The sequence below is a fragment of the Vipera berus genome (genome assembly GCF_964194415.1).
Source record: "Vipera berus genome assembly, chromosome: 5".
In the NCBI taxonomy this organism is placed as follows: domain Eukaryota; kingdom Metazoa; phylum Chordata; class Lepidosauria; order Squamata; family Viperidae; genus Vipera; species Vipera berus.
The window spans coordinates 97672645-97682843 of NC_138207.1; the positions used below are offsets into that span (position 1 = coordinate 97672645).

The 10199-nt window shown below is 47.9% G+C and overlaps 1 protein-coding gene across 4 annotated transcripts in view; it reads left to right on the forward strand.

The window, feature by feature from the left end:
* The window catches only part of SHLD2 (shieldin complex subunit 2), a 47606-nt gene extending 43485 nt beyond the window's left edge, over positions 1-4121 (forward strand). The window contains exons 7-8 of one of the 4 annotated variants that reach the window (XR_014026710.1): positions 1768-1883; positions 3772-3804. Coding sequence is in view for 2 of the 4 variants with exons in the window: in XM_081329732.1 (XP_081185858.1) it covers positions 1768-1883; positions 3772-3944 (289 nt within the window). In the remaining 2 variants the exon portion in view is untranslated. Of the gene's footprint in view, positions 1-1767; positions 1884-3771 lie in introns of all 4 variants that reach the window. The other 3 variants (XR_014026711.1, XM_081329732.1, XM_081329733.1) reach the window with 3 other exon arrangements.
* The last annotated feature ends 6078 nt before the right edge of the window (positions 4122-10199 follow it).

The following is a 10199-nucleotide window of genomic DNA, read 5'->3' on the forward strand; positions in this document are numbered from 1 at the left end:
TAGAACAATTAGCCAGTGGAACCACCTGCCTCCAGAAGCGGTGAATGCTCCAACACTGGAAGTCTTTAAGAAGAGACTGGACAGCCATTTGTCCGAAATGGTATAGGGTTTCCTGCCTGAGCAGGGGGTTGGACTAGATCACATCCAAGGTCCCTTCCAACTTTATTATTGATCAGCACACAGTCAGCCAGCTGTTCAGACCGCGTTTCACATTTTTGTCTACCTATCAAGTCTATCAAATCCTTACCAAGGACCTGGGATAGGCAGATATGGATGTTTGATGGTATTATAGATATTGTCGCAGGATGGAAGCAGTTCCTAGTAAGGCTGCCTTTTGCAATTGACTGATGGCGAATTTGTCAATGCCGATGATGGTGTTCAAGTGGTGCTCCAGTTGTTTTGAGATTGCACCCAAGGCACCTGTTACTATTGATAGTACCCTTGCTTGCCTTTGCCACAGTGTTTCTATTTCTGTTTGTAGGCCTTTGTATTTTTATATCTTCTCCGGTTCTTTCTCGTCTATTCTGCTGTCTCCAGGCACTGCCACGTCCACTATCCAGACTTTTTTTGTCTTTCTTATCGACAATTGTTAACTCCGGGGTGTTACGTTGCAGGTGCTTGTCTGTTTGAATTCTGAAGTCCCAGAGCAGTTTAACTTTATCATTTTCTATGGCTTTCTCTATTTTATGATCCCACCAGTTCTTGCTTACAGGCAAATGATTTTTTTTTTAAATCCCATTTATATCCCGCCCTTCTCCGAAGACTCAGGGTGGCTTACAAGCTTAGCAGTAGCCTTCATTCTATGTATATGCCTGCTTATTAGGGCTTTCACACACACAACCCAAGCAGCATTATTACAAAGTCAGCTTAATTGCCCCCAACAATCTGGGTCCTCATTTTACCTACCTCGGAAGGATGGAAGGCTGAGTCAACCTTGAGCCTGGTGGGACTCGAACCTGCACTAATTTCTTGCAGATTTTCCAAATGCACCATTGTTGCTACTTTGTCATGCCGCTGCTTGTGGTCGGTCTGTGCGATCTTCTTGCAGCAGCTTACCAGGTGGTCCCCTGTTTCTTCAGCTTCTTTGCGTAGGTGGCACTGTCTGTTGCTGTCTTCTCAATTTTGACATCATCCTCATCGTCCTCATCTTTATTCACACTTACGACTGTTGCAGCATCCCCGCGGTCACCTGATTTACATTCAGACGCTTGTCAACCGACTCCCATTTATGACGGTCGTAGCGTCCCAGAGGGAGGGTCACGTGATCCCCGTTTGCGTCCTTCTGACAAGCAAAGTCAGTTGGGGGGGGGAAGCCAGGTTCGCCCAGCAACTGAGTTACTTCACTTAACAACTGCTGTTATTCACTGAACCCCCCGTGGCAAGAAAGGTCGTAAAACGAGGTGAAACCCGCTTAGCCAACGCCTCGCTTGGCAACCGAAACGTTGCGTTCCGTTGTGGTCGTCCGTCGGAGACTAGCCGGTTTCTGTTTTCTCCTCCGTGCCAGTTAGGGAATTCTGGGGGTTGAAATCCAGGCACCTTTAAAAGCTGGCAAGGTTGAGAAACGCCAGTGAAGAGGGATAAGTAAGCTGCCTTTGAAGGCATCGCTGGCATTCAACGCATCGCCGTCTCCCAACGCCGCGCTTCGAGATAAAATGAGTAATATGTACTTGTAGACGATGGCATCCTTAGGTGTCTCGTAGCGGGAAACATCAAACATGAAAACTGAAATGCCGCTGATTTTTCCCCTCCCCCATTCCCCCCTTTTAGGCCTGCTGTGATGACCGTGGAGGACGAGGGCTATGAAATCTCTGTTCAGGTGGGATCCGAAATGATGGAGAAAATCTTCCTTAACATTCCCGCCGAATGGCTGAAGAAGGCTGTAGGTAATACCTCGGGAATCTGTGGTGTAACCCTGGAGAAATGTCGGTCTGTAATCCCTTAATTTCAGGTTCAGGAAGCAAAGAATAATAATTCCGTAAGCAGAGAGGAAGCCTCACTCCCTACCAACACGGAAGATGTTACGTAGTTGAGTCATGAAACTTCTGCAAGAAGACAACCAAGCTCAGATCCTCCCTTCCTTCCTTCCTTCCTCCCCTCAAACACCCTCTCCCTTCTAGCACTGATAATGTTACCTACTTTGGTAATGAAACGTCCGCAAGAAAGCAAGCAAGCTCAGAGAGCACCAAGGACCCACAGTCCTTTCCTCCTCCTCCTCCTCCTCCTCCTCCTCCTCCTCCTCCTCCTCCTCTCCATAAACATCACTTCCTTCTAGCACTGATGATGTTCCCTAGTTGGGCAATGAAACATCTGCAAGAAAACAACCAAGCTCAGAGAGCACCAAGGACCCCACAGTCCTTTCCTCCTCCTCCTCCTCCTCCTCCTCCTCCTCCTCCTCCTCCTCCTCCTCCTCTCCATAAACATCACTTCTAGCACTGATGATGTTCCCTAGTTGGGCAATGAAACATCTGCAAGAAAACAACCAAGCTCAGAGAGCACCAAGGACCCCACAGTCCTTTCCTCCTCCTCCTCCTCCTCCTCCTCCTCCTCCTCCTCCTCCTCCTCCTCCTCCTCCTCCTCCTCCTCCTCCTCTCCATAAACATCACTTCTAGCACTGATGATGTTCCCTAGTTGGGCAATGAAACATCTGCAAGAAAACAACCAAGCTCAGAGAGCACTAAGGACCCCAGAGTCCTTTTTTCCTCCTCCTCCTCCTCCTCTCCATAAACATCACTTCCTTCTAGCACTGATGATGTTCCCTAGTTGGGCAATGAAACATCTGCAAGAAAACAACCAAGCTCAGAGAGCACCAAGGACCCCAGAGTCCTCTCCTCCTCCTCCTCCTCCTCCTCCTCCTCCTCCTCTTCCTCCTCCTCCTCCTCCTCTCCATAAACACCACTCCCTTCTAGCACTGATGATGTTCCCTAGTTGGGCAATGAAACTTTGCAAGAAAACAACCCAGCTCAGAGAGCACCCAAGAGGCCACAGTAATAAACCTTCCTTGGCCTCTTGTCGTCAGATCACATTCCATCGCCAAGATCAGGACGTGGCTCAACCTAGCCTGGTGCCCTCCAGCTTTGGCTTGCAGCTCAGGATGACGGGAGCTCTCATGCAAAAGATCTCATAGGATTCCTGCCTAAGGAAGACTTGGTTGGTTGGATTCAATGGTGGGCGTAGGTTGAGGACTACCCGTATAGGAATCACTAAAAAAATAAATAATCCCACAGACATTTCCTCAGCAGAAACAAAAGCATTCAGGGTCCATGGCTCCGGGTTGGCCTGGATTACCCCTTGCAGAATGGATTTCTGAACTCACAATAGGGGGTGGCCACATTCCACAAATTCCCTCAAAATCAGAAGAGGCTCCCCACACGTTTCGCGCTCCCATCCCACGGCCTATCCCAGGGCTCCCCAACCTATGGGCCGTGACCTCTCGGTTAGCAGGCCACAGAAATGGCGGGCTGGTGCACGCGCTCATGCGCGCGCACTCTCTCCACCCCACCCCCACTCGCGCTAGCCCCCGTAGGCCCGTTTGCACATGTTGCGCGGGCGCAAACGGGCCGCTAGCACCAGTGGGTTGCGTGGCCGATTTGCACATGCGCCAACGGGGGCCACCAGTGTGTCCGGCCCTGTTTGTGCGCGCAGGGGCGGCAATTGTGCAAACTGCTCTCCGGAAAGGTTGGAGACTTCTGGCCTAGCCAGGGAAAAAGAGATTTCTCTGGAGCCTCCAGTGAGAAGGATGGTGAAGTCCTTCTTCTTCTTCTTCTGTTCCAGAACCTTCCTCAGATGCCACCTACGGGATGCTGGTGGCCGATCTCTGTCACTCTCTACTCACGGACTCCAAGGCGTCTTATCTTCTAACCATCAGGAGCCATTTTGTCCTGGATGAAAACAGTTTCCCTCTGGAGAAAGACTTCCAGCTGCTGGAGTTCCACCTTGATCTCTGAGGCAGCCATTTCTAATGAGGTTCCTCCCTCAAGTTCACAACCACACAAAGGGATAAAATGGGGACAAGCGAGTGAGGGGTTTTTTTTGTCTTTTGAATACTTGTTATTTTTTTTACGAACGGGTTTTAAGAGCAATTATTTCTTCAGAGAGTTATTAAAAAGCTACTCGAAAGGTGACGGATGTTTTCCTTGTTAGTCGTTTATCCCCAAGGCTTAGGAATTTCCTGAAAAGGAGTTCAAGACCAACTTTTTAAAATGCGTCGCCTAAAAAAAAACAATATTTTTCCTCGCCACACCCGTTTTTTTTGTCAGCCCCAATTTTCGCCTTCCTGTCATGGGGCCAGCTTGTCTATTGGAAGCTTCTCTTTTTGAAGTAAATCTCTTGTAATAGCAGAAAGAAGTTTTTCTCTTCACAAACGGTGGCTCCAGCTACCTTATCAAACCGCTGGCAGGAATTTCTACATTTGCATTAAAAAAAACCACCAACCCTGTTCCTGGAGGAGCCGTGCCAAATACACTCAGCTTGCAAAGCAAATAAATGCTTCAAAGAGGGGGAAAAAAACAACAGACTTTAAATTGTGCTCCTGATTAAAAGATAACCGGGGTGGGGGGAACCCTATTTCTCGGTCTGTTCCCCTGGAAAACCAGGTTTGTATTCAAAGTGCAGCCGTACGTGAATATAATAACTCTTGCCTCTATTTGTGTAATTTAGAGATTTTAGCTTGGTGGAGCCTAGCTTAACTTTGATTTGTGGTGGGAAGCCTAGATCTTAAAATGTTGATCTCGTACTGGGAGCAAACCCCGCCCTTCCTTTCTAGCACTGATGATGTTACCTAGTTGGGTAATGAAACATCTGCAAGAAAACAACCCAGCTCAGAGGGCACCAAGGACCCCACATCTGTCTGTCCATAAACAATAGCCATTCCCACCAACATTAAAAGGGTGAACTACCTGTATATAAATAGACAGCAAAGCCAACTTCTTTGTAGCACTGATGATGTTCCCCAGTTGGGTAATGAAACGTCTGCAAGAAAACAACCCAGCTCAGAGAACACCAAGGACCGTACAGTCGTCTTCCTCCTCCTCCCTCCCTCCCTCCTAGCACTGATGATGTTACCTAGTTGGGTAATGAAACGTCTGCAAGAAAACCATCAGGCTGAGAGCACCAAGGACCTCACATCTGTCTGTCCATAAACCATAGCCTAATCAAGGAACCACTAAGAACACTCCCACCAACATTGACAGGGTGAACTACCTGTATATAAATAGACAGCAAAGCCAACTCCCTTCTAGCCCTGATGATGTTACCTAGTTGGGTAATGAAACGTCTGCAAGAAAGCAACCCAGCTCAGAGAGCACCAAGGACCCCACAGTCCTCCTCCTCCTCCTCCTCCTCCTCCTCCTCCTCCCTCTCCCTCCTAGCACTGATGATGTTACCTAGTTGGGTAATGAAACGTCTGCAAGAAAACAACCAGGGCTCAGTGAGCACCAGGGACCCCACAGTCCTCCTCCTCCCTTCTACCACTGATGATGTTACATAGTTTGGGTAATGAAACGTCTGCAAGAAAAACACTAAGCTCAGATCCCACAGTTGCCTTCCTCTTCCTCCTCCTCCTCCTCCTCCTCCCCTTTTCCTCCACTCCACAAACACCCCCCCTCTCATCTAGCACTGATGATGTAATGCAGGGGTGTCAAACTCAATTTCATTGAGGGCCGCATCAGCATTGCGGTTGCCCTCAGGGGGCCAGGTGGGTGTGGCCTGGGTGGGCATGGCCTACTGGGTGGGCGTGGCTAGAGTGCATATGGCCTACTGGGTGGGTGTGGCCAGCTCTACATCGTTGGCATCAAGGGTGCCTATGGGGGCCTTGGCAGGAGTGGGACAGATCTGAGGGTCTCTGGCGGAAGGAGGGTCTCTGGGCCAGGGCCAAGGCAGTGGGGGCCGTTCCCTCACTGTTTCCAGGATGGCTTCGCGGGCCGCATGAAACCACTTCACGGGCCAGATCCGGCCCCCGGGCCTTGTGTTTGACATGTCTGATGTAATGAAACGTCTGCAAGAAAACCACCAAGCTCAGAGAGCACCAAGGACCCCACAGTTCAACCCTGGGCAACGAAAATATCCTTCCATTGGGGTGCTGGCAGTGTGTGTGTGTGTTTGTGTGTGTCTGGGAGTTCAGCTGGGCAACATCTGGAGACCTGCCGGTTCATCCCTGGTAGAAAGCTCTTCTTTCCTCAAAAGAATCCAGAGTCTGCAGGCATTTATGCCACCATCTCTATTACCTGCTCGGTGTAGCAACCAGACTCTCAGCTTGAGTGGGCTCCGTCGTTCCTTCAGCCAAGGCACAGCATAAAACGGAGAGACAGCCTTATCCTTGCAATCAGCAAACCGATGGCGTGTCTTCTCTGAAGTATTTACAGTAGCAATTTTCAGCACCTGAGTGGCTTTCTGCGTAGGCAAAAATATTTTTTTGGGCGCTTGTTCCTGGAGCTCCTTGTGCCCAACTCAATTGTGTGCTCTGAAAACTGCAGGGATGGGCCTTTGAGAAGGTGTGTGTGGGAAGCCAGGCAGAACTTGGCTACCAGAGTCTTAAAGTCTCTCTAGACAACGTGCAACCATTTATTACAGAACGTGCACCAATTTATTATTTTCAAATGCCCTTTATTTAAGGTAAGGCAGTCGTGACTTTGCTGGGAATTCTGGGAGTTGGAAGTCTACAGGATTTACAAGTTGTCGAGATTGGACACCCCTGACTGAAGAGGAGAGCCACAATGACGGGGACAGGCCTCGTTTCCCAGGCTTTGGGATATTTTATTTGAACAAAAACACAATGCAGGACAGACTAGCAAAATATATAAGAGCTGGCTCAAAAGACATTTCATATACATGGTATTTTTGCTATCATTCAACCAGAACACAACACACAGCACAGCGGTGGGTTGAAACATTACGCCTAATCAGCTGGGTTCACACATCAACCCCCCCCCCAAGCACGGTTTACAAAACAAGGAACGTGCATGTTCTGTACCAGCCTGCTACCAGCCCTGCAAAAAAGGCAGGGACAACCCCTTTTACAAGAAGGCAAGAGGCTGGAACTAAGCCTGCCAAATTTATGGATACAAAAGCAAACAAGACACGAACCATGAAACAGGAGCTATTCAAGCGGTTGCCTTCAGCAAACCAGCCCTCCCACGCATTCCCCTTTTATACAGTTCAGGGCGTGGCTTCTCTCTGCCTCCTTCCGAGGTGCCCCATTGCCTTCCTCTGTTTACTCCTGATTGACTGCCTCCTGCGTCGGGCGTCCTTGAACAGGGCCAGCTGTGGGTCATCTTCATCCACGCTGTCAGGCTCACACAGCTGGGTCTCCGTGGTGACCAGGTGGGAGGGGCCTGGCTGAGGGCTCTCATCAGCAAGCTCTCCAACCCCCTCAGCAACCTCTCCAACATCCCCCTCCTCCTCCTCTGAGTCGTCCGACCCAAATGCCGAACCCACAGGCTGACCCTGAATCACAACAGTGCATGAGCTGGAACCACGATATGACTGCCAATAGTGTAGTGATCCTCAACTAGCCAGGTTTGCAAGAATTTGACCCAGTCTGTACTGGATGGTCGTCTTCCAGCATTAGCCACAATGGTGGGCCGATGTGCATTGAACGCATTTGTACTACCTGGCTATTAGCATTGACAAGCTCATCTCCAATCATGAGGTTTACATCCCATAAAACGTGGATTCCCACTAGAGGACCTAATCCGAAGTGAAACAAACGACATTATTTTAGCACAATGTGCAAAGTCTTTATTTGCCACCCAGTGGAGGGCACGGCAGTGCTTTACCGGAACTCCTTTATAATTATAATAACGGAGCAAAGAGTAAAATCCTGTGTTTTTTTGCAAAGGAGCGTCGGATTCATTAATTCTACTCATATCCACTGTATCCTGTTCTGGTAAAAAAAAAATACTTTCCCATTTCAATTAATTTCCTGATTATCTTTTTTCCCTTTGCTCGAGAGCTGTCGAGCTAAGGGATAAATCAATAGCTACAAAAAGATCACGAGTTGACTCTCGGAGGACTTTCTGAAATTATTTGATATTGCCCCCCCTCCCAAGTTTGTTTAAACGATGGACGTGTTATTTGTGAACACCTCAAAGGGATCTCGAGTAGAATTTGCAAAGATTGAACTGAATCTCGGATTAAAAGGTGAGGGTTTTTTCCGTTGTTGTTTTTTTTTGAGAACCCTACTGTGTGGATATATATATATATTTGTATTTGTGTAGAGCAGGGGTGTCCTGGTTGGGGGAATTCTGGGAGTTGAAGTCCACCAGTCTTGCCAAGGTTGGACACCCCTGGTGCAGAGGTTTATAATTTGATCTTCAAGAATCGCGTAGTAGCTAAAAGTCTCCCTTTAGCAACACAGAATTTTGCCGAACTATGTCACACAGCGTGGACAGAATGGAAAAAGCCTTCACACAACAGGAAACAGCTCCAATAATATAGACATTACGGTTGTGATTCCATAGATCAGATTACCTTGTTTTGCTCATTATCAGTCAGTTTTCTACCAAATTAATAATTTCCCTTAGCAACAATTCGCTAATTGTTCCTAAGGGAAGAGAAATAACTCATGTAGTGCAAAAATGTCCTCTATTGAAAGGACTAAAGCAGGAGTAGGCAACCTCGGCTCTTTTATGACTCATGGATTTCAACTCCCAGAATTCCTGTGTCAGCTATGCTGACTCAGGAATTCTGGGAGTTGAAGTCCATGAGTCATAAAAGAGCCGAGGTTGCCTACCCCTGGACTAAAGGATTAAACTCTCTTTTAATGCAGAATCAACTTTTCTGAGAACCCCATAATGGAAATCCGAGTGTCCATTTCTACTGTCGATAGTAAGCAGGGGAAGTCCATGGAAATTTCAGAATAACGAGAGTTGGGAGGGACTTTGAAGGTCTTCTAGTCCAGCCCCTTCTCAAGCAGGAAACCCTGTACCATTTCAGACAACAACCATCCAGTCTCTTAAAAACCTCCAGCGATGAAGCATCCGCAACTTCTGAAGGCAAGTCGTTCCACTAATTAATTGTCCTGCCAGGAAATTTCTCCTTAGTTCTAGGTTGCTTCTCTCCTTGATTAATTTCCACCCGTTGCTTCTTGTTCTGCCTTCAGGTGCTTTGGAGAATAGGTTGACCTCCTCTTCTTTGTGGCTATCCCTTAGGTCAGAAGTCCCAACCTTTTGAGCACCATGGACCGGTTCCATGGAGAGAGGTTTTTCCACAGAGTGGAGGGTACGTGGTTTCGTGTGCTGCCTGCATCCCACGGATGGGGCTTTGCTGACATGCCACGGACCAGGGGTTGAGGACCCCTGCCTTAGATACTGGATGACTGCTATCATATTACCCCTAGCACTTATTTTCATTACACTAGAGATACCCAATTCCTGCAACCATTCTTCACCAAGAAGATAGCTTGAATATTTATGCTCACTAAAGCAACTAGCTGACCCTTCCTTCTGATTCTGCAAGGCGATTCGGTTCTTCACTGATAATCACTGGACTCCTGCATGAGATCTTACAAGCCTGTTCCCAAGATGAACAATAAAGAAGCCGTGGAAATATTCTAGACGGCAGATTTCCAACGGGAGGGAGGAAGATTTTACTCAACTAGTTGTTGCTGAGTCTAGCGATTGGTGCTCATCTCCGTTTCAGAGCCATTGAGCCAGCACTTCCGAAGACATTTCCCAGGTCCTGAAGCCAGCACGACATCTTGGAGTGCTATTGCCTTTCCATCAAAGTGGTGCCTATTTATCTACTCGCATTTCTATGCTTTCACACTGCTAACTTGCAGCAGCTGAGCAAGGAACGGGAGCTCACCCTGTCGCATGGAGCCAGGGTCTCGAACCAGGGCTGCCCTGGCTTTTCCAGTTGACAAGCAGAGAGTCTTAGCCATCTTAACCACAGAGCCACTACTCTTGAGTCGGGACTAAATAAATAAATGACTAAAATGAACTAAAAGTGTTTTTATTCCGTTTAGTTCAATTAGTCATGCTTTCAACAGGAACGCTGCAATATTATTTTGGAAGAGTCCCTTTTGTAGGCGGTCATTTCATAAACTGACATTTATCCGGGGTTAAAGCAGCCGCCCTGACATAGATACTCTTAACCCCCTTAATTTCAGCTCTGAATTATACTGAAATATTCTACTAATTCACAGAACTTTGGGGTTAAGGCATCAAATTTGTCAGTTACCATAAAAGGAACGATACATCCGG